This window comes from Macrotis lagotis, chromosome 1, assembly GCF_037893015.1.
Source record: "Macrotis lagotis isolate mMagLag1 chromosome 1, bilby.v1.9.chrom.fasta, whole genome shotgun sequence".
NCBI classification, from domain to species: Eukaryota; Metazoa; Chordata; class Mammalia; order Peramelemorphia; family Peramelidae; genus Macrotis; species Macrotis lagotis.
This window is the reverse complement of record NC_133658.1, coordinates 373499490-373526984: the sequence shown is the minus strand read 5'-3', so window position 1 is coordinate 373526984 and position 27495 is coordinate 373499490. Positions and strand designations below refer to the sequence as shown.

Sequence of the window (27495 nt, the reverse complement as noted above, 5' to 3'; positions counted from 1 at the left end):
AAAAACTAATCAGACACCCATTGAGATATCAGTATTTCCTCAGAGTCTACCAACAAACCTATAAAATAAAATAAGACAATATCACTTGGGACAAAAGAAGACTCAACATGAAAAGAAAATATAGTTCAATTTAACAAGCATTTATTAAGCACTTTCTATATGCTAGTCCCTGGAGATAAAAAGACAATGAAACTAATCTCTGCCTATAAGCTTATATCCTACTGGAACAGTATCTGTGATGGAGCTTGCATCCTACTAGAAAAGTACCTTCATAAAGAAAAACCATTGAAGTACATTTGATGACAGATCTGAAAGCCAATCCTGGTTGGTCAATAGCATTATAAGGAGGGAGAATGGAGAATTATGGGGCTCTAACACCATAGGATTTTATATTATGGCAGCCACCATGGTCATTTCTTTGTTGTTATTTTTTCACCCCATAAAACTGACTGCTTTAGATTCATACATCTCAAAACTGAAAAACTAACTTAGAAGGATAAAGTTGAAAGTGTGATGATGACCAGCACAGTAGGAGAAATTCTCCTTTGGAGCTTTACCAATGCCTACTCTATGATAAATACAGGACTAAGAAGTTTCTGTTGTCTAGAGACCCTTAAATATGTTGCCAAACAGAACTAGTGTAGTTGACCTCTCATTTCTGGAAAAGCAAGTTCTATGAATCACCCAAAAATTGGCAGGGAAAGTGTCTTGAGGCATTGCTTTTAAAAGAAATGTTTCTTACAGGTTTAGTTTTAGTGCTGGTAAAGTCTATCATTTTATTCCTCTCATAGTGAACATATAAAATGAGAATAATGAGTTTTCTCTTTATGGAAGAGTATTAAGTAGTTTTGAATTCATGAAATTCAAAGTTCTATAGATGATGGAAACTGTATTTCATAATACTACAACTAGTTTGGTAACTCAGAAGATTTAGCTGAAACATGGTAGCTCTTCAGATATCTGTAAGACTCTTATGTAGAGGAGGTGAGTAATGTAATTAATGTGACCCTAGAAGGTGGAACCAAAACCTCTAAAAACATTATATCAGAATCAGCAGAGAATGAAGGAACAAATGAGAACAAAATTGGTTTTCTCCCTGGAAGTTAATATTAGAGAGGTTAATGAGAAGCTCTTGATGATTTAAAAAAATCAGATATAAATCAATTCAAGATATATATATATACATATGATATAAATAAATTCATGGATATATTTATATCTAAATATAGCTATAAATCAATTCAGTAAATCTTTGTTAAGGAGGCAAGTAGTGGATAGAGTGCCAGCCCTGAAGTCAGGAGGACCTGAGTTCAAATCAGGCCTCAGACACTAATATTTGCTTAGCTTTGTGACCTTCTGCAAGTCACTTAACTCCATTGCCTTGCAAAAGCCAATAATAATAATAATAATAATAATAATAATAATAATAATAATAATAACAATGAATAAATAAATCTTTATTAAGTACCTACTATTGCAAGGCATGGCACTAGGTGTAGACCTTCCCTCAGGAAGTTAACTGTCTTCTATGCATGTATGTATGGTGTAAGATGCTCATAAGTAAATAAATATGATCGAATTTGAAGTTGAAGAAATCATTAATAATAGGAGGATTCCATAGAGACTTTTCCTAGAAGATAAAATATAAATTGAGCTTCAAGGGAAGAAAGACAAGGATTATAGAGATAAATGAGGAAAGAATGCATTGTCAGTAAAGTATTTAACATAGGTCTGTGAAAGATCAAAGACAGGCTGTAGAATATGGATTTATGGAATATACAGTAAGCTACTTTGGCTAAAACTTAAGAAAATGTGAATGAGAGTAATGTGAAAAAAAGCCTGGAAAAGTAGTCTGTGGCCTGATTATGAAGGTCTTTAAATGACAATCAGAAGTATCTATGTCTACAAGGAATAAGGAGCCATTGAAGATTCTTGAGCAAGGGGAGGACTTGATCAGATAACAACAATCCTCTAGAGACACAGGGTTGTGTTGGGATCAAATTAATTAATGGGTATAAGGTATTATGAAAACCTTAAGGCTCGATATAAATGTGAACATTTATTTACTGACTGATTCTTTTTGAGAAGTAGCTGGTGAAGGAGATTCCACATTGGAATATGAAAGATCTAGGTTAAAATTACAATTCAGACCTTTCTGGGCCTCAGTATTTTTATCTGTAAAATGAGGAAGTTGAACAGGATAGCTTATAAATTCTCTTTTTGTTACAAATCCGTGATTTTAGAATTATTTTGGCAGTTGTGTGGAGGATAAATTGGAAGTAGACCACTTAAGAGATTATGGCCATAGTCCAGTCTAAAAATAAGGAGCTTCTAAACTCAGGGGTGGCCATGTGAGTGAGAGAATAGGCTGGATAGAGGTGATATTATAAACATGGACTCTCTAAGATTTGTCAACTCATACTTGAAGGAGTTAAGGCTCAGGTGCTCAAATGCCCTTTGATCCTGGACATCAGCAGCTCTGACAAGTGGTTTGCATGAAATACAGGAGATGGAAGCCGAATTGAGAGGGGTCCAGGAGAGAATGCCCATAAAGGAGGAGGGGCGTAGTACCAATTAGCGTTTATGGAATGGGAGGATACAAAAGGGGAGGCCAAGGAAGTCTCAATTGAGATAAAAAAAAGAGAAAGCCAAGGAAGAAAGAGATGATTGCCATTTTAGTAGGGTGGAGGGAATATAATCCTTTTTGTCCCCTTACTCATTGTGTTTTATCTCTAATTACCTCTCGCCACAGGCAATATTTGTGTAGTCATTGGTTTGTAATACTGAGAGGGAGAGAAAGGTCTATCTTCTTTATATGCCAGTGGACTGTTTGTTTTTACATTTTTAGCAACACCTCTACCTCTGCTAGGAGAGACTGGCAGAAAAATAATACTTTCAATATGCTTTTTTATTTATCTACATTCTGTCATGATATACTTTGATGTAAGTTTTTAATTTTGCTTCAGCTTTCAGCTGTTGTAGCAGTTACAGCTCAGGGTCAGCAGTGAGGTTAGCCACAGTAGCACAAAACAATTTCCTGTTCTCACAGCCCAGGTAACATTTGGATGAGGATTAAATTTTACCACATTTTCCAGTAGCCCGAGCCTATTATTTCTAATGAGTTTTAAATTGCTTCTAGAACATGTATTTCAAAACTTAGTGTTGTAATCCATTCAGCCTGAGCAACTTAATAAAAGAACATTTCTTTTTTAAATTTTTGGTTAAAATGTTGCATGCAGTGTAATAAATGTTATTACTTTTGAAACCTAGTCCTCAGTTTTAAGAACTGGATGTTTCTTATGCTCAGTTTCCATTTGCCTAATTCTTTTCCTACTACCCTCTGGGTACTGGCATCTTTGGTGACATCTGTTGGTTGAGGAGTGCATGGAAAGGAAAATTATAATTCTGTTCATGAAACTGGCTAGTGCAGACCTACCATTATTTCTTCCTTGGGAGTAGACATGGACCCTGATATAAGAAAATCCAATAAATGAAAACCCTAATTTACAAAACTATTATTAAGGATGATCATTTGCTAAACAAAAGGGTTTAAATCTAAATTCTTTCATGTAAGGGTCTCTCCCTATTGAATTCATATTTTATTCAGCTCAATTCAGCAGACCTATATACTTTATGGAGAATATTGTGCCAAGCACCAAGGGAACACAAACAAAACGATCCCTGTCCTTAAGAGTTTATCAAAAATAGAATGGTATATAAAACTTTTCAAAATCATTTCTCTTTTATACTTATACTTAGGACTCAAAAAAAAGATTTATTATCTTATCAGTGTTAATCACTTTTATTACTCTAAAGGTTACTTGAAGGAGGATGTAAAAGCATCATAGAATTTTAAGCATCAGAAAGGGCCCTCAAATAACATCTAGTCCAACCTTTACCTGGACAGAAATCTCTTCTACAATCTACCTATAATATAGCCTTCATTTGAAGGTTATCTAGCCTTTGTTTAAAGACCTTCTACCTCCTCTACCTCCATACAAAGCCTGTTCCACTTTTGGATGGCACTGATTATTACGAAGTTTTTCCTTATGTTAAAACTAAATTTGCCTTTCTTCAACTTCCATCAAGGATGGGCACTGAGGACACCAAGATACTTCAGCTACCAGAGCTCACTGCCAGCTTTCACACTTGCTCTGGGTTCTAATGGCCACTTTGCACATTGGCAGTGGGGAAATGGCCTCAACAAACTGAGCGCTTAGTTCACAAGAACCAAACAAGTCCAGAGGGATGTCCCAATACCTTTTAAGAAAAACTAGCCTAACCTACCTGGATGAAAAGGTTAAGACACTGCTTCTCCTACACCATCTAACAAGTCTTTGGCATCTCAGTTTCCTTATCTGTAAAATGAGGATATATTTAATGACCTCTAAAGGCCCTTTCTCTTCAAACATTCTGTGATTCCATGACCTGTAGATACTAATTGGTGTATTTAAATATCTGAGATGGAACCACTTATTAGATTCACTACCACATCTGCTACTTCAGTTTAGTGTTTGAGAGACCTTCAGTAAATGCTTTTTAACTGATTGACCTAGTATTTTCAGAAAGTAAAATTAAAAAGCTACAGTTATCTTTGGCCAAAACCAGTCCATTTCCAACTTAAAATAGAAGGTTCTCCTATTTGTTCCCCTATTACCAGTTTCTAACACTTTCCAGTCTCTTTGATTTATTTTATTCTAAGTGTATTGGTGTAATATAAGTTTTTACAGTTATTTGGCATGCTTTCTTTGGGGCATCTTCTTACAATTAAAACTGAAACAGTGTCTGTAAACTAACTCTAATGTGGCCCTCTGGTTTAGGTTGTGGATGTAGTTAAGGGAATTTTCATTTTAAAGGTGCCTGATACCTTCCAAATATACACATATAACTTCTTTTGGGGGCTGAGTCTGGCTCCACCAGTCACCTATTTGTTAATTCATATAAATAAATACTTTCAAGTCATTTGGCAGTTAACCATATAGCAGGAGAATGATATTCACCATGGATAAGTATTGAAGACAGTGAGAATTAATTCAGTTGAATGAAACTTCCTTCCCAGAGTCTTACATTATGATCCACCAGCTAAGCACCGTAGTACCCCTGGAGTTTACCAGAGCAGCTCTGTATTCAAGTCAGAAGTCTGAATTTTTTGGTTCCCTGAGCCAACCAAGACTCAAGGATGGTATTAATACCTTTTAAGAAAAAATTAGTCTAACTCACATGGGAAAAAAGGTGAAAATATTGTTCCTACCAAAAATTCCTTTTTAAAATACCTTAAATTTGAGTTTAAAGGTCCTATTTCCCTAAAAGTTCTACAGCTAAATTTTGTTTGCTTCAATTCTGAAGCATCATCAGCTGTTTATGTGGGAATTACAGTGTTTACATGTAAAATCTTTGTCTCAAGCACCTAACACAGCATTCTGATATTAACATGGCCTTTTCTACATTCCTGCCTCATTACATGCTTATTCTGACTCCTAGATCTTGAATGGAGCCATCCTACCTCTCTGTACTGATAAAGCAGTGTCATTACTGCAGTAAAAATCACCATCACCGGTTTTCCTTATTCTTCTCTTAGTTAACAGATAACAAAAGCCACATGTTTGGTCAGAAGACCTGGAGTCTTATTGCCTACTGAACTTGAATGAGAAATTTCACTCTTTGCATTTCTGTTTTCTTATCTCTAAGATGATAGGGTTAAAGTTGATTATCTTTAAAGTTCCATCCATCTGAAGATCCTGTGATTCACATCTATCAGTGTCTGCTTTGAGTCAGGAGCTTGAAATACAAAGGTAAAGATAAAATAATGCCTGATCTCAATAAACTATGGAAGGGACCAACGCAGACATAACACAGACAGAAAGACATTTAAAGTCATTGTCAAGGAAGGAATATGAACATTTGAGGAGATCAAGAAAGGCCTGCTCTCAAAGAACTGTGGGAGGGCCCAACACAGTCAAAACATATAGAGAAATAAAAATACAAGGTCATTGTCAAGGGTGGGATGCAAGCATATAGGGAGATCAAGAAAGACCACAGGTAAGGAAGTGGCATTTGAACTGAGCTGTGAAGAACAGAAGGAATTCTAAAGGCAGAGTAAAGAGGGAGAACATTCTAACCATGAGACCTGGACCAAAACCCAGAGATAGAAAATGAATAGCCAAAAGGCAAGTTTGGCTGGAATGAAGAACATAGGGAACAGAGTGGTATGTAGAACAACTAGAAATGAATATTTTTTTAATAAAAGATTTTTATTTTTTTGAATTTTACAATTTTTCCCCTAATCTTGCTTTCCCCTCCCATCCCCCATAGAATGCAGTATGTTAGTCTTTACATTGTTTCCATGCTGTACATTGATCTAAGTTGAATGTGATGAGAGAAATCACATCCTTAAGGAAGAAAAATAAAGTATAAAAAATTTGGTCTTTGTTCAAACTCCACAAATTGTTCTCTGGATACAGATGGTATTCTCCATCACAGATACCCCAAAATTGTGCCTGATTGTTGCACTGATGGAATAAGCAAGTCCATTAAGGTTGATCATCACCCACATGTTGCTATTAGGGTGTACAATACTCTTCTGGTTCGGGGGCAGCTAGGTGGTTCAGTGGATAGAACACCCACCCTGGAGTCAGGAGTACCTGAGTTCAAATCCAACCTCAAACACTTAATAATTACCTAACTGTGTGGCCTTGGGCAAGCCACTTAATCCCATTGCCTTGCAAAAAAAAAAAAACAATTAAAATAAAATGTTCTGGCTCTGCTCATCTTGCTCAGCATCAGTTCATGAAAATCCTTCCATGCTTCTCTGAATTCCCATTCCCTCCTGGTTTCTAATAGAACAATAGTGTTCCATGACATACATATACCACAGTTTGTTAAGCCATTCCACAATTGAAGGCCATTCACTTAATTTCCAATTTTTTTGCCACCACAAACAGGGCTGCTATGAATATTTTTGTACAAATGATGTTTTTACCCTTTTTTCATCATCTCTTCAGGGTATAGACCCAGTAGTGATACTGCTGAATCAAAGGGTATGCATATTTTTGTTGTCATTTGGGTGTAATTCCAAATTGCTCTCCAGAAAGGTTGGATGAGTTCACAGGTTCACCAATATATTAGTGTCCCAGATTTCCCACATCCCTTCCAAAATTGATCGTTGTCCTTTATGGTCATATTGGCCAATCTGAGAGGTGTGAGGTGGTATCTCAGAGATGCTTTAATTTGCATAGAAATGGATATTTAAACTAGGTCTAAGGACTTTAAATGACTTTAAAGTGACAAATAAAAAGACATAGTCAAGCATTTGTTTTATCTATTTGATCCTCATAACAGCCTTGTCAGATATAGATAGAAGACATTATTTACCTTTAGTTTTGAAGATGAGGAATCCAATCTTCTGACTCCTCATCCAGGGATTACCATGATATGATATGTTGCCAGGACATATATCTGTAATCTCATCAGAATACTCATCAAAGTATCTTGTAGTTAAATGTCTGGGACAACAAGAATGCTTATCTTACCCCTGGAATATTGAAATTGCTCCTATAGGCATCTTATTTCTATTTAACTCCTTTCCATTTTTCTCCTCAGTTAGATTATGAGCTTTGAGAGCAGAGGCTATTTTCTGACTTTCTCTATATCTCTGGTACTTAATTAGCCCAGTCCCTTGCATAGGAGCAAGCCCTTGAATACTTGTTGACTAACTAGTGACTTGCAACCAGAGCAACCAAGAGCTGTCTGCAGAAAAAGTCCTGGTACATAACTGATATTGGGGGCAGTGGAATGAACAGTCTGAGAGTTCAAAGAGGTATTTGGCTTCCTGTAACCTTCATTTAGCTTTGAAAGCTTGACCCTTTTTCTACTCTGAAGTCCAATCAAACTGGCCTTCTCCCCTTTCTTCACATATCCATTCAGTTTTCTATCTCTGTGCCTTTGCACCAGCTAGCCCCCATACACTACCCTTCTCCACCTCAAAGAAGCACCACCTTCCTGGAGACTTTCCTAATCCCCAGGATTGCTGGACCAGTCAGCAAAGATGGCAGATTAGGAAGAAGTAGCACAACCCAACTCTTCCCACAACTACTCCCAGACCAAAGAGTGATCAGAAAATCTAAGGAGAAACTATAGAGATCATTTTTTTTCCAGCCTGAGATCACAAATTCCACCCACAGACAAATGACCAATGCAGTACAGAATAAGGGCAGGCCTGCAGTACTGTTACTTTGACTTCACAGAGGAAGCACATATTCAACCCCTAGATTCAGACCAGGAAAAATCCATCAGTGTTCTTACTCCAACTTGAGTAGATTTGAGGGTTCATCTTCCAGACTCTGACTGGGGATAGGCCTTACAAGGCTCAGTCTCAGAGATGTTAATTAGCAGGGACCAGCAATGCTCTCCTGCAGCTTTTCCTAACCAGAACCAAGATCTAATACGTGGATAGTCCAGGAAGGTAATGATCAGATCATTCCCTCGATCCAAGAAAGCATTGAAAGTTTGGACCTCCCTAGCCTGAACCACCCCTGTGAGAAGAGAACAGCTTCAGGCTCCCAGAGTAGACAGGCTAGGACCATGTCAGTCCTTCTAAAAATACAAAGAGCCTGCCCAATATTACAGATAAGGTTAAAAAAAAAAAAAACAAGTAAGCCTCCCCCCCCCCCAAAAAAAAGCATAAAAATCTTATGGTCACAGAGATAAGTGAAGAGATAGCTCCCAGGGCAACTGGGTGGCACAGTGGATAGAGCACCAGCCCTGGAGTCAAATACAGCCTCAGACACTTAATAGTTACCTAGTTGTGTAGACTTGGGCAAGCCACTTAACCCCATTACCTTGCCAAAAAAAAAAAAAGATAGATAGTCCCCCACATACCTATAATCAAAGCCTCAAAAAAATATGGCATATGAATGTTATGAAGTTCTGTAAGAAATAATGATCAGACATTAGGAAAAACTTGAAGATTTTCAAGAACTAATGCTGAGAGAAGTGAGCAGAACCAGGAGAACATTTACACATTATTGGCAACACTGTGAGATGGTCAACTTGATGGATGTAGCTCCTCTTAGCAGTTCAGTGATCAAGGACAATCTTGAGAGACCTGTTATGAAAAATGACATCCACATCCCGAAAAACAAAACATAGAATCTAAATGCAGCACAGAACATATTTTGTTCACTTTTTAAAATTTCTTTTGTTTTTTCTTTCTTTTTCATTGTTTTCCCCCATAGTTCCAATTCATCTTTCACAACATGACAAATGTGAAAATAGGTTAATCACGATTACATATGTACAGCTTTTACAAGATAGTTAATTGATATAGGGAGAGAGAAAAGGAGGGTGGTAGAAAAATGTGGAACTCATAAACTTGCAAATGGATGAATGTTGAAAATTACCTTTGCATATAATTGGAAAAAAATTAAAAACAAAAAACCATGCACATTTGGATACAAGGTCAACTCTGATTCCTAGAAGAAATGAAGCCAAAGGGTTTTGGTTTTGGTTGTTGTGATTTACTTTAAAATGACCTTATAAATAAAATGAGAATGATAGAGGAAAGAATTAGACAAGAAATGAGATCTTCAAAAGAAAGACTTGGAAAGAGAATAAATTGCCTAGTACAAGAGGTGCAAAACTTTACCCAAGTAACAGCCTCCTTAAAATTGAGAATGAAGTAAATAGAAATTAATGATTTTTATGAGACAAGGGATATTAAAGTCTAAAGATTAGAAAAATTTAAACAAATATAAATCTCTTAGCAATTGCTAGTGCTATCTCGCCCTATCTTTGATGCAACCTTTTTTATATCTTATATTTTATATTTATTCATTTACTATATATTTATTTATATGAGGTAGTTTAAAATAGTGGAAAGATAACTGACCTTAGGTGAAAGTTCCTTTCTTGGTCCATACTGGTTGAGTGACTGTAAACATATGTCTTAACCTCCCAGAGCTCTGAGCACCTCTGTAAGACTTCTGAGTTGCAGAGAAGATAGTGGCCTCCATTGGGGGAGTTTCCTCATCCAAGAAGTTCCCCATACCAATAAAATCACAGTGTTTGTCCTAAACTTTTATAATGTCTTCCTCCAATAATCTATAAGTTCCTTGAAAGTAGTTTTATTTCATTTTTTGTATTTGTACCCTAGCACATAGCAAAGCATGTGACACAATATTTCACATATAGTAGGTGACCAATAAATATATGTTAATTGTTTATTTAAATCAGCATTAAGCTTATTCTGATTTACCTATGTAGCTAGATAGCACAGTAAATATAATGCCTCATCTGGAGGTATGTGCCTCAGACACCTTCTTGTTATATTACCCTAGGCAAATCACTTGAACTCTGTTTGCCTCGGTTTCCTCAGTTGTAAAATTGGATTAATAATTCCTTGCACCTTGGAGAATGGTTGTGGGGATCAAATGAGAAAATATTTGTAAAGCAGTTAGCTGAATGCTTGGCACATAGGAAGGGCTGTAGAAATACTGGTGTTAGAATTGGTAGTGGTGGGGGTGGCGTAGTGGCATAGTAGATAAAGCACCGGCCTTGGAGTCAGGAGTACCTGGGTTCAAATGCGGTCTCAGACACTTAATAATTACCTAGCTGTGTGGCCTTGGGCAAGCCACTTAAACCTGTTTACCTTGCAAAAAAACTTAAAAAAAGAAAAAAAAAGAATTGGTAGTAGTGGCAGGGCAGGGGCCAGAATGTAATATAGTAGTGCTAGTAGTACTAGCAGAAAACAGAAGTTTTCTGAAGCATCCCCTAGCCTATTCCAAATCTAAAACTTCCTGCCCTACCCCCCCCCCAAAAAAGGTCCTGAAAACCACTTATATCTTTTCCACTTCACAGGAAAGATATGCTTTTGTGCAAGAAGAATATTCAATTTAATCCAAACCAAATGGAATAAGAAGGGAGCAGTACACTGAAAAGAGCAGTCAGTGGCTTTAATAGTCATGGGAACTGACTTCAAAATCCACCTTTGATGCTTACTCCCTATGTGATATGAGAGAAGTCACTTGATAACTCTCCAGCACAGTTTCATAGTCTGTAAAGTGAAATAAATGAAGTAGATGGCCTCTGAGGTTTCTTCAGGCTCTTGAGCTAAAGTCTTATGAATCCATACATTTTTATTTGCTTGTATTGAATTTGGTACAAGACTATCTAGAGGCAACTAGGTGGGGTCAGGCAGAAAGTATAGAATCAGGCCCTTCAAGACCCTCTCATTTATAGTCCACCATGCACAAGCATTAATTTCATGCACAGCCACACCAGCCTGAAAGAGTATACAAAGGAAAACAAACTCATAAATGTTCCATCTAAGAAAGGAAGAGTTGTAGTAGAATTCAAGTACTGAATTTCCAGTCTACTACTTCCTACCTCTGTGACCACAGTCAAGTCACCTAATCTCCCTGGGCCTCAGTTTCTTTTTATGAAAAATGAGCAGATATGTAAAGTTCCATCCATTCCCTATATCCTGCCAGTCTATAGTGTATTATTACCACATTATTTCATAGTTACCTTAACTTTTTAATTTGGTAAATGCAGTTTAATTTTTATTCTAGATGTGCTGCTTTTTTCCAGAGAGTAGAGAAATTTTAAAAAAATCAGTGCTAATGAAATAATTTTGAATTCGTAAAAAACTCTTGGGTAATTGCCTAGCCAAGCAAAAGTCCTTGTTGTATCTGTTGTGAGCAGTATCACCACTACATAGAAAATATTGAGTTTCTTATGTAGAGTCATCTTTGTATTTTGATGGGCAATGTTGTATTTGAGTACAGTGTTAACAAACGGTCATCTAACATCTGCAGCAGAAAAATCAAGAATGAAGTAAGTAGGTCAATACTAGAATAATTTCTATCTCAATGTTTCATTTTACCCTTTGCTTTTTGGATTATTATCATACTGGTATTCCTAAGGCCCATGGCATTTTCCAGGTAATCCACACTTAATTGTTTTTAATTGCATCCAAATGGACAGCTCTTGGAACAATAGGTATGAAATGTGAAAATTAGCAATGAAATGAAAATGTTAAATGACATGCCCCTGTAACTGCCTTGATTTGCATCTACTTATGTCAGTTTCTCTCTCTTCTTTTACCCTAAAACAGGTAATCAGATCCTATCCCTTGGGAGCCTCTCAAAAGATCAGATTTATCCAATGAAACTCAAGGGCATTTCCATCTGCTATTCTGCTCTCAAGTCTGCCTTATGTGGAAATTATGTCAGCTTTGGCGTCTTCAAGTTGTATGGGGACAAGCATTTTGACAACGTACTCCAGGCCTTTGTCAAAATGCTGCTTTCAGTGTCCCATAGCGACTTGCTAGTAAGCAATCATTCATCGTGGGAGTCTTTGTGTGAAATATGAAATAACACCACCACAGGCTTAGAATTGTTATGATGAGGCCAAGGGAGCTAGAACCATGCCAGAATATTTTATATTTCCAATCAGGTTACTTGATTTATCTTATACAATTCAGAATATTGGAGTTATTCTCTATGTTTTAAAGATTATTTTGAAAATATGCAAATATTGCCTTGTGACAAATTGAACATCCAGAATGCCCCTAGTTCAGCATCAAGAATAAGTATAATTAGGGGTGGCTAGGTGGCACAGTGGATAAGCAGTGGATAAGCACCAGCCCTGGAGTCAGGAGTACCTGGGTTCAAATCCGGTCTCAGAAACTTAATAATTACCTAGCTGTGTGGCCTTGGGCAAGCCACTTAAACCCCATTTGCCTTGCAAAAAACCTAAAAAAAAGAATAAGTATAATTGGCAATTCAGATTCATTGTTTGACAACTGTACCTGTAATTATGTGATGTACAGCTCTACTTTTTGAGTAGAACACTGAGTGATAAAGAGCTCTAACTTCTGAAATGATGTGCTTTCTGAGGTAGAAAATTTGAGATTGGACTAGGTCTTGTAAGACTCCTTTCTCTCTCTCTATTTTGGTCCTCCCCCTCTATTTAAATCTTGGCATGGAGAGAAGAGCCTAGACTTGAATTTGAAAGACCTCAGTTTTAAGCTCAGTTCTGGCCCTCATTAGCATTGTGACATTTGGACAAATCACTTTTTCTTAACACCATATTTCCTCAACCATAGAATGTAAATGTTAAATTACATCATTTCTAGGGCCCTCTCTAACTGTGTGATTCTATAGTTTCATTATTACTTATAAGATTGATTTTTTTTGTTGACTAGTGGATATTCTATGACTAATTTTTGAATGTAGCCTTAATCACCAAATGGGTGTTGCCTCAGACAAAATTAGACCTTAAAAAGGTTTAAGGCCGAGTTCTTCCACTGCATCCAGGCCATCTCCAGTTGCCCTGACCCCTATCTGACCACTGTGCAATGAGGCTGGTGACTTGCACAGCCCTCCCTCTCTTAATTCCAGTTCATTTGCAAGTGATTATATCATCTTCCTGAGGAGGATGAAAGTCAAAAAACAATTATTTAACTACCACTGTTTTGGACCTAATATGTCTCCCACAAAGACCTCTGTTTACTTTCTAGACTCAGCTGGTGTTTCAGCCACCAATGTTAAGATTGGAACTCAGAGAGACTTCCTGTGACATTAAGAGAACTGATCCTGGGGGCAGCTAGGTGGCGTAGTGGATAAAGCACCGGCCTTGGAGTCAGGAGTACCTGGGTTCAAATCCAGTCTCAGACACTTAATAATTACCTAGCTGTGTGGCCTTGGGCAAGCCACTTAACCCCATTTGCCTTGCAAAAAACCTAAAAAAAAAAAAGAGAACTGATCCTGTTGGCCTCAAGCTCATTAGAAGGGCCATCCTCTAACTTTCTGGCTTTACTTTCACATATATATATATATATATATATATATATATATATATATATATATATATATATATATATATATGGTGCTCCATGCCTTACATTAATAAGTCTTGGTAGTGCTTATCAAAGATGATATCTTATAAAAAAGATAAACTGAAAATTAATTAAAATTTTCAGTATGATCTGGTAGGTCTTGAATTGATACTGATGAATCTGATGACAAGTTTCTCTAACTCTAACTGCTATCGCAGTTAAGCAACAATTCCTGTCACCAGGATACCCAAATTTGTAACCTGATTAGTTCACAAATGCTTTGGGTGGGTTGGCAGTCTTCCCCACCTTATCCCTTGTTTGATGAATCAGAGAATGGCATGTGAAAGCTGAGTTGTCTTAAGAACTTATTCATGTTAGCGAAGGATAAGTGCCGCACCATTTATTTAGTAACTTTTGATGCAGTTTGATTCATGGGCATTCTGTAAGCACAGTTAATCAAATTAGGCAAGTATTTATTATGTTCTTACTATGTGCTGGGCTCTGGGAATACCACAGACAAAGAAAAAAACAATCCCTAATCACATGAAGCTTATATTCTAATGGGAAAGACAACAGATTTTGAAATATATGAAGCATAAATACAAATTATATATCTGTATATAACTCATATATACAAATCAGTTAAATACAAGTTTGGGAGGAGGCACACTTAAATATGAAAAGGTAGACCAGTGGTCAAAGTAAGATCACATTTTTAGTAATAAAAATTCATGTAGAGGTTAAAAATTGGCAAGCCTTAAGAAATAGGCCTCTTAGCTCAAGTTGTATTTGGTGGTTTTGAATTTCAGACTTAAAAATAATAGTAATTTGGAAAACCAGCCAGTGTTTACTCAACAGAGATTTGACCTGTATTTAAGCACTCAGTACATAATAAGCGGAAACTGAAATTACTTATTGCATGGCTGGTTTCATAAATAAAGGTTTCTAGAGATCAGAGACTACAACTAAAAATCCTTTAAATGCTGAATTGGGACTTATTAAGTCATTATTCTGTATATTTATTGACCTCTCATTTAAACAGCCTTGTGATTTCCTACATTATAAACTACCATTTTTACTGAACTGTAGCATGTTTTCATTTTTCTTACCTGTGACTTGTCATTGTTTGTTTCAGCAATATCGGAAATTGAGCCAGTCTTATTACCCTCTCCTGGAATGTCTCACCCAGGACCACATGAGTTTCATCACTAATTTAGAGCCTCAGGTGCTCATGTACTTTCTCACATCTGTTTCTGAAGGACTAACTGCTCTTGGTAAGGATCACATAGAACTCTGGGTTTTGAATGAAATATATAATTTTAGCTGCTTAAATATATGTACTATTTCAGCAGTCATCTTAAAATCAGGGGGAAAACATAAGTTGTCATGAATCTGAAGCAAAAGGTGATTTTATAACTGAAATCTAAGCTAATGTGAAATGCCCCTTTTCTATATTGAAATGTATTTTTTTGTTTGTTTAATTGTGGTTACTGTTGAACATTTCTATGTTTCCTTGCTCTGGTGAGTTAAAAGAATTTGCAAAATTGTTTGTCTTTTAGAGAGACCTAGTATGACTTTGCTGTGTGCCAGCCATAGATATAATACTTTATTATATCTATCTTTGGTCAAGCATTGAGTGAGCAGCAGTACCTGGCAAAATTATATCCAATATGATATGTCAGAGAGTGGATGTGTGTGTGTGTGCATGTATGTGTGAAAAAAAGTGGGGGAAGCACAGAATCAATCCAACCAGCATTTCTTTTTTCTTTTTTTAATCTTTTTATAATTTTACAATTTTACCCCCAATCTCGCTTCACTCCCCCCACCCTCCACAGAAGGTAGTATGATGGTCTTTACATTGTTTCCCTGCTATACATTGATCAAAATTGAATGTCTTAAGAGAGAAATCATATCCTTAAGGAAAAAATAAAATATAAGAGAGCAAAATTACATAATAAAATACCTTTTTTTAAAAAAATTAAAGATAATAGACTTTGGTCTTTGGTCAAACTCCACAATTCTTTCTCTGGATACAGATGGTATTCTCCCTCGCAGATACCCTAAAATTGTCCCTGATTGTTGCACGGATGAAATGAGCAAGTCCATTAAGATTGATTATCACCCCCCTGTTGCCGTTAGGGTGTACAGTGTTCTTCTGGTTCTGTTCATCTCACTCAGCATCAGTTCATGCAAATTCTTCTAGACTTCTCTGAATTCCTATCCCTCCAGGTTTGTAACAGAACAATAGTGTTCTATAACAAACATATACCATAATTTGTTTAGCCATTCCCCAATTGATTAACATTCACTCCATTTCCAATTCTTTGCCACCACAAACAGGGCTGCTATGAAGATTTTTGTTTAAGTGATGTTTTTACCCTTTTTCATGATCTATTCAGGATATAGACCCAGTAGTCCAAGCATTTATTAAGAACTTATAATGTGCAACATCTATGATAGACACACATACATATATGTATATGTGTGTGCATATGTGTGGTATATGTATTTTATACACATATGTTGTTGCCTTTGAGTATAAATATAAATGTAGATTGGGGAGAATGTGAATACTCATAAGTAGGGGGATAAGGACAGGTTGCTCCTAACTAGAAGGTAGCACTTAAAATGATCCTTGAAGAAATTGAGAGCATATCAAAGACAGAGGTGCATGAAGTGTGTACTAAACATGATGGACAGCATGTGCAAAGGCATATTGACAGGCTATGGAAGGTCAAATTTAGAAAATAGAAAAAACAGCAAATAAACCATTTGACTGGGACACAATTTATGAAGGGGAAAGATGAAATAAACCTAAAAATATAGGCTGGTGGTTGACTGCAAAAAATGTTAAATGTAACTGAGGAAATTTTATTTAATCTAAGAGGCAGTAGGGAGACACAGAAGCTTCTTAAACAGAGGAGTGACAAGGTCAGATGTCTAGGACAATTATTTGATTAAGTATATGCAAATGTTTTGAAGAAGGGAGAGGCTGGAAGAAGGAAGTATTTTGTTTTCAGTATTTCAAATGTGTTGTGATGAGGGCCTGTGAAGGGAATGGATAGGCTGTGGGCATAGTTTAAACAAGACTTTGTACTGATAAAAATGAAGAATGACTGAAGTTACAGATTTGAGCTACCAGAAGGACGGTGGTACTCTCAAGGAAAATAGAGAAAGCATCCAGGGGAAAGCTATGGACTCAAAGCAGAACATACAATGTTCACTTTATGCAACTTTTTTTATGTTTTTTTTCCTTTCTTTCTCATGTTTTTCCCCCCTTGGTTCATGCTGTTCTCTCCAAATGGATGGAATGTCCAACCCCATCTCTAACCATTCATATACTATTAAGGCTTCAAGATAAAATCAGATTTTGCCACCTGCAAGAGTATTTTTCAGTTGCCCAGGCAAAAAGTCAACTCTCTCACTTCTGCATTCCTAGTTGTGTCATCCCTCCACCAATGCAGGTTATTAGCTTTCAGTCTTGTCTGTAAGTCTGAGAGTTTCGTTGACCTGCTCAGGGTAACACATGTCAGAACATGTCAGAGGCAGAACCTGAACCAAGATCTTGCTGAGCTCTTGCTCTACTATGTCAGCTCCTGTTTTATGTGCTGCCTTGTATAGTAAATCATTATTCCCATATCTAGCTGAGACAGCACAGTATGTACAAAGAGCCATTGTTAGTGTTTCAAGTTCAAGTTCTTTCCTTCCTTGCTATCACTCACACATGGATAAGTCTTTCACACTCTGTGAACCTTTGTGTCATCTATAAAATGGGAATTATATTTTCCTTCCTGCTATTCTCTCAGAATTATTAGGATCAGTATCAATAATATTATGTGAAAGTGATGTGAAAAAGATTAAATACTTTCTCTATATATGTTGTTATTGTGACTAGCTTTTCTTTTTTGTATATTTAACAGATTTTTATTAATTTCTCTTTTTTTTTGCTTCTATATTGCCTAGATTTCCATGTCCTTGGGAGTCAGTCTAGGAAAGAGTGGGAAATGTGCAAGACCAGGAGTTAAGGACACTTGGATCCTTTTCCAGTGTGACCTCTGACACATCCTTGACTAGGTCTCTGGTCACATCAACAACTAACCTCAATCTCCTTAATTCCAAAGTGGAGAGAATAATACTTATAGTACCTATATAATAAGATTGATTTGAGGTTCAAACAATATAATTTATGCAAAGTACTTTGTACTTTTATTTGATCAAATTTTTGCCCAGAGTATGCCATGAAATGGTTTCAGAGAAATATTACCACCCCATTACCTTCTGTTTATATACTGTTTTACATCTAGTATTTTATTCAATCCTCACAGCATCCCTATTTATTGGTTATGACACAACTTTTTTTGAACCCAAGTTTTCTGATCTGATATAAAGAGAATAATAATCACAGAATTTCAAAATCTCTGATTTGGAAGGGAGCTGAGAGACCATTTTCTCCAAATATATTTGAACAAGATCCCCCTCACCAACATTCCTGAGAAGCAGTTAGCCACCCTTTTCTTAAAGTGAATTCTTTAAGAAAAGACAACAAAAGGGTTGTTTGCCTCCAGAATAGATCACCCTTCTTTTGAATAACTAATCATTTTTCCCTAACTTTGATATTTGGATCAATCTGTTATTTCCTCAGTGTGGGCAACTCTCTCCACTGGTACAGATGCCAACTTATCTATGCCCTCTCATGAAGCTTTGCATTAGATCTCTTGGCATTGTCAGTATCAATGGGAATATAAGGGCAACTGGGTGGCACAGTGCATAGAACACTGGATCTGGAGTCGGGTAGACCTGACTTCAAATTCAGCCTCTGACATTTACTAGCTGGGTGACCCTACCCTGAGAAAGTCACTTAACTATATTGGCCTCAGTTTCCTCATTTGTAAAATGAACTGGAGAAGGAAATGGGAAGTCACTCTAGTGTTTTTGCCACAAAAAATCTCAAAAGTATCACTTAACACCATTACCTTGCAAAACAAAAGGAAAACTAAAAAATCTCAGAAGTGGTCCTAAAGAATCTGACACAACTTAAATAACTGAACAACAAAGTACTTTGTAAATATTAACATATTATATAAATTTAGTTGTTATTGTCTGGATTCTATATTGTCTTAGTATTTTACCTCACTTATAGTAGATCGTCAGTAAATACTGATTAAATGAAGAAATGCAATCATTCTGCTTGAACCATACAAATTGAAAAAGAACAAGATATGAGAATTCTGGGAAGATGACAGAATAGTTTGGAAAATTTCAAGCCCTCCAGATTTCCTCCACAAAAGTATCTCGGAGTGAACCTAAAGTGGCAAAAATGAGCAAGAGATGGGGCAGAACAGTTGTCTTCCTGGAACAAACTGGAAAAGATCTGAAAAAGAACCCCAGACCAAGGTTTGCCCAGAATGAATCATAAACACCTCCAGGCTAGCTCTCTGAAACAACAAGAGATGAACCCAAAGAGCAGCTGGGTGTAAAGTAGTTTTCCCCTCAGTGACAGGAGCTCTCATCCCCCAGACAAAGTGGGGAGGCCAGCATGGCCCAGCTGCTCTCATGGTCCTGGTCAGGAAGGGAACAGCACATGCCTGGTGAGTGTAGAAGCAGTGATGCTGGGTTCCTGCTGTCAGTGGACATTGGTCTTGGTTCCAGGACAGAGGTGTGAACTGAAGGTTATAGCCACTGTAGGGTTCTCAAGGAGTAAGATCATTGCCAGCACAACATGTGGAGAGACTTAGAGGGGTGAAAAGTCCAAAGGTTGCACTCAGGATAAAGCACCAGAGGACAGAGGCACCATCCCAACACCTCAGGGCTAGAGGTAAATATAATAAGCTTTTAAAAAATTATTTTTAATTAAAAATGAGCAAGAAAAGGAGAAAGAACCCAATCATAGACAGTTACTATGGGAATAGAGAAAACGAAGATTCATCTTCATAAGAAGATATTGAACCAAAAAATAAACCTCACCTACTCTAAAGAGTAAAGTCAAAAAGCTACCTGCTCAAAAAAATTCAGAGAACTCAAAAAAGACTTTAAAACCAAATAAGATTGAGGAAAAACTAAAATAAATAAGAATAAACCAGAAAAACAAGATTATAAAACGAAAGTTAACCAACTGAAAAAAGGAGATCCAGAATCTTAAGAAAGAAATAACTCCATGAAAATTAGAATTGGGAAAGGGGAAGCCTGTGAAGTTATTAAAGACCAAGAAATAATAATAATAAAAAAGAAAGAATGAAAAAAAGGGAGAGATGAAAAACTTCATAAGAAATACAACTAATCTGGAGAACAGATCAAGAAGAGAAAACATTAGAATTATCAGACTACCTGAAAGCTATAATCAAAAGAAAAAAAGCTCTTGTTACAATAATACAAGAAATAAGGAAAATTGTCTGGAATTGTTAGAACAAAGGGGGGAAATAGAAATAGAAAAAATTCACTGATCATAAGGAGGAAAACTGACAGAAATATCACAGCTAAAACTCCCAGAAAATCTTAAGGAGAAAATATTAAGAGTAACAAGATTTTAAAAAATAATGCAATTATGGTAGAGCCATAATTAAAATTACAAAAGACCTAACAGTAGTTATATTAAATTAAATGAGCACTTTATGTCAAAGAGCAAAAGAAATATCATGTGCAGCAAAGTTAAGCATAATCCTGAATGAAAAAGAAATGAACATGCAGTGAATTGTCAGATTCTTAGGATTTTGTTGCAAAGAGACCTGAACTTAATAGAAAATTTGACATAGAAGCTCAAAGAGAAATATAAGGTAAATATCAAAAATTAATTACAAAGGACTCAATATGGACAAGTTGTTTACTATTTATACATAGAAAAGTGAACCTGTGTCCAAGGTTGTTAATTAGTAATTGGGTAGCTGTAAGGAAAATTTGGGGAAATACTGAGTAGGAAGGGATCTTATACAAGTGAGGTGTGAGAGGAAGAATTGTTACAGGGAAATTAGATGAGAAAATTTAATTTTATATAAAAGGTTAAAAAAAGAACAAGGAATGAAACATATTCCATTTTTCTAATTTCTGAGATCTTTGAGATTGGTGGTTTGGGAGGTCAAATCCATTTTTATGTGCATATGATTGTAGTATTTTAAGTACTCACAGGTACATTTATTATAGAATATGTCCACTTGTGGAGTGAGAAGAGTTTTAACTATACTAGAATAAAGCTGCAAAGAATTAAATTTAAGAACTTATTGAATGACTAGCACTGTGAATCAGTCAGTAGGCATTTAATAAGTGTCTATCATGTACAGGGCCCTGAACTTCTTGCAGGAGATACAGACAAAAAAATTAAATAATCCCTCTTCACAAGGAACTTCGATTCTATTGGGAGGAGAAAGCACATGTGTATGTAAGTGCAAAGATAATAGATACGTTCAGAGTTAAATATGCAAGATAGGAGGAAAGACAACAACAAAAGGCATCTCAGAGACCATGAAATCTGTCTGAGATGCTCTCTCAAGTAACTGTCTTTCTGTCCATGGAAATCATTTTCTTATATAGAAGCTTAGTTTTAATGCTTTTTGCTTGCTTTTTTTATTCATCCTATTATTTAGGAAATTATTATATACCTTGATCCAATCTTAAATTCACTAAAGATGGAAAACACAAGCATGTGATGAATTGTTCATTTAATCTAGTAGTAAGACCAGTAGCTAGGATCATTATAACACCCACCATGTGGCGGATCCTGCTACATTTATTCAAGCACCCAAACTGAATCCCAGGTCTTGTGAACCCCAGACCCACTTCCCTCTCACTACCCAGGGTGTCTAGAGACTATAGTCAAGTATGTAAGAAGGTTGATACCAGTATTCTTTTATGGTGATTATGAATTACAAGAAGATACTTCTAAATATTGTTCAAGTCACAAATCTATTTAGATTTTATAGAATTAGGAGTATATTCTCAGTGGAAAGAATAGTAGAGGGGTTGGGGAAGTAATTGAATCAATGATAGGAAAGTAACTAGTCCGATATGTTCAATGTGGTATAAAAAATTCAGTAGTCTTGTAATTGGCCATCATTCATTAACATTTTAGTAGATCGTTGTCCAGATATTTGATTAAAGATGATATTTGATTTTATTAACTTCAAGACAATTGCAGTATAGAGAAAGGAAAAAGGAAAGAAAAAAATTGGAAAAGTAAGGGCAGTCAAAACTATATCTTTACATTTGATGGAAGGCGAAAATCCCCTTTCCCCACCCCCACCCCCAGGTATCATTTAGTACAGTATATTACACATAGTGTGCACTCAATAGTAAAGGGGAAGGGGCGGCTAGGTGGCATAGTGGATAAAGCACTGGCCCTGGAGTCAGGAGTACCTGAGTTCAAATCCAGTCTCAGACACTTAATAATTACCTAGGTGTATGGCCTTGGGCAAGCCACTTAACCCCATTTGCCTTGCAAAATCCTAAAAAAGAAAATAGTAAAGGGGAGGAGGGGAAAGTCAGGGAAAATGCACAGATCCAAATAAAAACAGGGTCTTATTCCACCATTACATAAACTATTTCTCAGACTTTGCTTGGTCCAGTGGAAAATACCTTGAGCTGACTCATGACCTGATTTCAAGCCCTGGCTCTGGCAGGTACTAGCTGAGTGGCCTTGAACAAGTCACTTATTATCTAAACCTCTGTTTTTCTCATCTGTAAAATAGGAATGATAATATTTTTATTATGTGTCTCACAGAATTTTGAGAAGCCAACAAGGAAATAGATGCAAAGCACTATGTACACTGAAAGGGCTTGTGGTAAAGCTAAGACTACTTTGTTTGCCTGAGCTTCTCCAGTTGTGTCTGATACTGCTCAATTGAACTTTCATGATGTTATTGATTTAGGGTTTTATAGTTTATGGTTTTCCTAGACTTCTTTATTTTCTCTGTTTGATTTTTCAGCCTTTATGCCTGTACTCTCCATCTTTACTCATTGATTCAAAAAGATCAAATTTTTCCCATTTTGAGCTATTCCTCAAAATAGATGATTGCTACCTCTGTTATTCTAACCCTGACTCTCTAACCTATTTTACCTCTTCTAGAGTTCTGGTTGTGACTTTATGAAACTAAATTCATTATCTTCTCCTAAAGACTCCCCATCACTGTCAATAGCCTCATCATCTTTTTGTTGCCCCAAACTCACAATAAGAATTATTTCCCAGTTTTTTCTCTTCTTCCCCACATCAACTCAATCACTAAGTCTTACTGATTCTTGCCTAGGATTCTTACTGATTTTGCCTAAAATTTGGTGTATCTTTCTTTTTTTTTCTTTAGGTTTTTGCAAGGCAAATGGAGTTAAGTGGTTTGTCCAAGGCCACACAGCTAGGTAATTATCATTAAATGTCTGAGGCTGAATTTGAACCCAGGTACTCCTGACTCCAGGGCCAGTGCTCTATCCACTGCGCCACCTAGCTGCCCCTTGGTGTATCTTTCTTCAGGCTGTAGTATATGCAGCATCTACACCCTGGTAAACTGCCTAAGCAGACAAGTTATGAAGCCAGATCTAGATCTATTCATAACTTAGGGGGATGGCTATCGCAAGCATATAAAGACTTCCCCCAGAGGAATGGAAAAATGAAAACAATTTATTCCAATCGCCATGAATTCAGCTAAAGCAAGCATTTTTAAGTGCTTAGAGCTGGATCTGACACAAAGACACCAAGGTCATCCACTGAATCCCAGGCCAACACTGGTTGTCTTGACTTTTATCCTGTTTTGGGGCTTCAATGACCCTGGAAGAGAGAATGAGGCTCACAATTTTGTGCAACTCTGCCTCACTTAAATCCAGTTCACCTACAAGTCCTTCCTGTTATCCACTAATTTACCCCAACATTGTGATATCATTGATCCTCCTCAAAAATGAAGGATGAGGGGCAGCTAGGTGGCGCAGTGGATAGAGCACCGGCCCTGGAGTCAGGAGTACCAGAGTTCAAATCCAGCCTCAGACACTTACTAAGTACCTAGCTGTGTGGCCTTGGGCAAGCCACTTAACCTCATTACCTTGCAAAAACAGGATTCTTTACTCAGTTCCAAGTTTATGGCAAACACCACCTAGAGCCCCTTGCTACCAGGAATTTCTCATTTTTCCCAATGGCCTTTTTTTCATATTAAGACTGCCTTAGTATATGGAATCTCCAGAGAAAGAATCTCCTTCTATCAATGCAGATGGGCAACCATTCTGCATCTTAGTCTTAGAGTATTGCTTGGAGACCTGAGAGTTTACGAGAGATTTGCACAAGGTCATACAATCAGTAGAATTAGGCAACTCTTCTCCATGTAGTTAGGTTGTACAGTGGATAAATGGACCTGAACCATGTCTTCTTAGCTCTGAAACAGGGTCTATATCTGGTATGCCATACTGTCTTTCATGGTCTACTTTGCCAAATCTAAGTTCTTCAGTAGAGCATTCAAGACCACCAGCAATTCTTATTCACTTTTCCTGATTCATCATTTCTTGTTACCCTCAGAACTTATGTCTCAAGCAAAATAATCTACTTGCCCCACCCCCCAACCTGAGAGTCACATCTTCATAATTCCCACCTGGTATTTTCTTTCCTTAAAATGATCTCTCTTCAATCCACCTCCACAAACAAGATCCAGCAGTTCTCAATAACTAGCTCAAAATACCTGCAAGAAGCCTTTAGGGACTCACCCCTCCAACTCCATGCTCATCACTTCTGTGCTTATATGTTGCTTTGATTTCATTCATATATTATCTTACAATTGCCATCAGTTCATTTCCTGTTAACCTTTATCTCTTCATCTGGTTAGTAATCTCTCCAAGGACAGAGATATGTCTTTAACTTCCTAGGCTGGTGCCTAGTCCAACATTGGACACACATTAGATGCTCTTTTAACCCTGTTTCTAACTCTCTGGACTTCAAAACTATGCCTCTACCTCAGTCTCATCCTAGAACTTTCCTTAACACCTTGGTTCTCCTCCCCCTGGAATAGCCTACCCACTAAATCTACAATCTTCTCTCCCTTTGCAAGACCCATCCCCTCCCCCATGCTTTGTGGAGGGGCTCAGGCCTGCCTGCTTTCATTCCTCTCCTTGCCCTATTCTGGACTTTCTGGGTTTGAAAGCAGTGTTTCTGCACCAGGTGCCTTCTCCCTTCCCTCCCTCTTTTCATCTCATTTTTGTTAGTTGTCTTTCCCCATTAGAATATAAGCTCCTTGAAGACATGGGCTGGCTGTCTTTTTGCTTGTGTGTATATATCTCCAGTGCTTAGAATAGTGTTTGACACATACTACGTACTTAATAAAACCTTGTTTCCTTCAATAAATGTTCCTTAAATGAAGGAGTGGGTTTCCCCATTGAGTTCACTGAGTCATGATTCCCATTATTTGTCTTTAAAGATCATAGATTATTGACCCTCTACTTCTTATAATAGTCCCGGAATAACTCTGTCCCACTGGGAAATTTAATCTACTGTTTTTCATCCCAACTAGTCTTTCCTTCCAACACCTTTTCCCAAACCCCAACCTTCCTCCCCAAATCATTCCTTCCCAAAGTTTTTTCCCTTCTGTGATAAGAGTTTTTGAGCCAGCTTAAACTCCTTGTTATCCTTAAATCCAAATTAGACAATTCTTTGCACCACCTAGCTGCTCTAACTACATAGAAGAGAGTTGTCTAATTTGGATATAGTTCTGGGCTGGGAGTCAGGAAAATATATCTTCCTCAGACACTTACTGTGTGACCCTATTAGTCAAAAGTTTCCTCATCTGTAAAATGACCTGGAGAAGGAAATGACAAATCACTCTAGTATCTTTGCCAAGAAAACCCCAAATGGGGTCACAAAGAGTGAGACATGACTGAAAAAATGACTGATGCCAATGTAGTTAACTTTTTGAAAGTTGTTTCCCAACTCCTAATGGTGAGGCTAAGGGGAGCAGGACTAACAATGTATCCCTGGGGAGGTGCATGGCAGCAAGGAAAGGCAACTTCCCTGATAAACTGCCAAACTGCATGCTGTTGGAAAGGGCAGAGTGTCTATTAGAACTTATATGTCATTCTCCAAATTATAAAAATAAAGCATCTAACCTTTTATTTAGAAAATTAAATCCCCTGAGCTGACTTATTCACTTGGGCAGAATATAAAGATTCATGACTTTTTGTCGCTGCCTTTATGGCTTGGGAATGTTAACGTTTGAATCTAATGCGATAGCTTGAGCCACCGATGAAAAAGGCCAAAAATACTCATTTCTCAGCACTATTCATTCTAGTTCTGACCAAACGCCCCATATTCCCTCTGATTCCACATTTTATAATATCCCCTGAAATAATATTTATTTCTTTTGAAGCCCCCAACTATAAATCAGCTGTAATGGAAGCTCTCCTCTGCTTTTATTGCAAGGATAAACACTCCAGCCTTCTTGTCTAAAGTGTTTACATGGCTTTTTCACAGCTGACTCAGTGTATTGGAACCTCTTAATGCAACCTGCATGGCATGTGATCACTAAACTCTATGTGAAGTCTTTATAATTTTCATAAGATTGATAGCAGACTGCTACTCATTGGTGAGGGGAAACCAGAGCCATGCTATTTTTTGCTGTCTTTTGTAGATGTTAAGTTACTTACTGGGCTCACACTCCTGATTGGACTTCAAAGGAAGATGCTGTGGGAATTGATGGTAAAGTGAAAGCTGCAAGGCTCAACAAGTCTATCTCTTTTTTATGGTCTAGAAATGGAAGTTGCCATGTACACCATAGCATCTTTAGGACACTTAAAAGTAAATCGACTATTGAGGTCATTCCTAAGACCCTCAGTTGTATGATTGAAGTCCTCTGATGCTCTAATGGACCTGGTTGCTTTGCATCTTAATTCCTGGGATCTCTTGTCCTTCAATGACATTCAGACCCTGACTCTCCACTTTTCCTGGCCATACCTAAGCCTCCTTTGCCCTATAGCTCAAATGTTTCCTAATTCCATTATTCTGATGTCACTGGCCATGGAGTCAGGAGAATTTGAATCCCATCTCTACGTTTAGTACTTATGTGACCTCAGATTAGTCCCTTCATCTTCTGGAAAGAGATTTCATCCCAGTTTAGTTACTTTCTCTAATTATGACTAATCTGTTCATCTACATCATTTCTCTGAATTATATGATGTTCATGACTCCTCTCTCTGAGAACAGGTTAATACCCAATTCTCTGATAAATGGGTCATATATTTTGTAGGAACTCATTAAATGTGAATTGATTGGTTGACCCTCAATTCTGGTTTTGGAGGTCTATTCAGATTTCTGAAAAATCTTATTTTTTTGTCTAGTATAAACCATTCTGAAAGCTAACCACAGGAAAGCTTTCATGGATACTCTATGTGACATTTGGGTGATGTATGCTTGGCAGTTTACATCTGTACACTTGAAATAAACTATAAACTGAATTTTGTAAACTGCACAGTATGCCCAAAATGCCTACAATTAACTTCAGAATCAGAATGTAAACCAAGAAGAAAAAAAAGCATGAGTAAAGGCATAGGAGAGGCAGCATACTATGGTGAACCTGGTTTCAAATCCTGTTTCAGTTAATATATAAGTTGCATGATAACAGGAGTCATTTAAACTCTCAAAACTTCTATTTCCACATCTATAAAACTTACTTAACCTATGGTACCTCAGTTTCTTATCCATAAATGAAGATTAT

At 37.0% G+C, this 27495-nt stretch overlaps 1 protein-coding gene across 1 annotated transcript in view; it reads left to right on the top strand.

Moving 5' to 3' along the window:
* Nucleotides 1-27495, top strand: part of RANBP17 (RAN binding protein 17) — a 350271-nt gene that overhangs the window by 292856 nt on the left and 29920 nt on the right. The window contains 2 exon segments of the mRNA XM_074212426.1: nucleotides 12113-12327; nucleotides 14973-15111. Of these exon segments, the coding sequence (XP_074068527.1) occupies nucleotides 12113-12327; nucleotides 14973-15111 (354 nt within the window).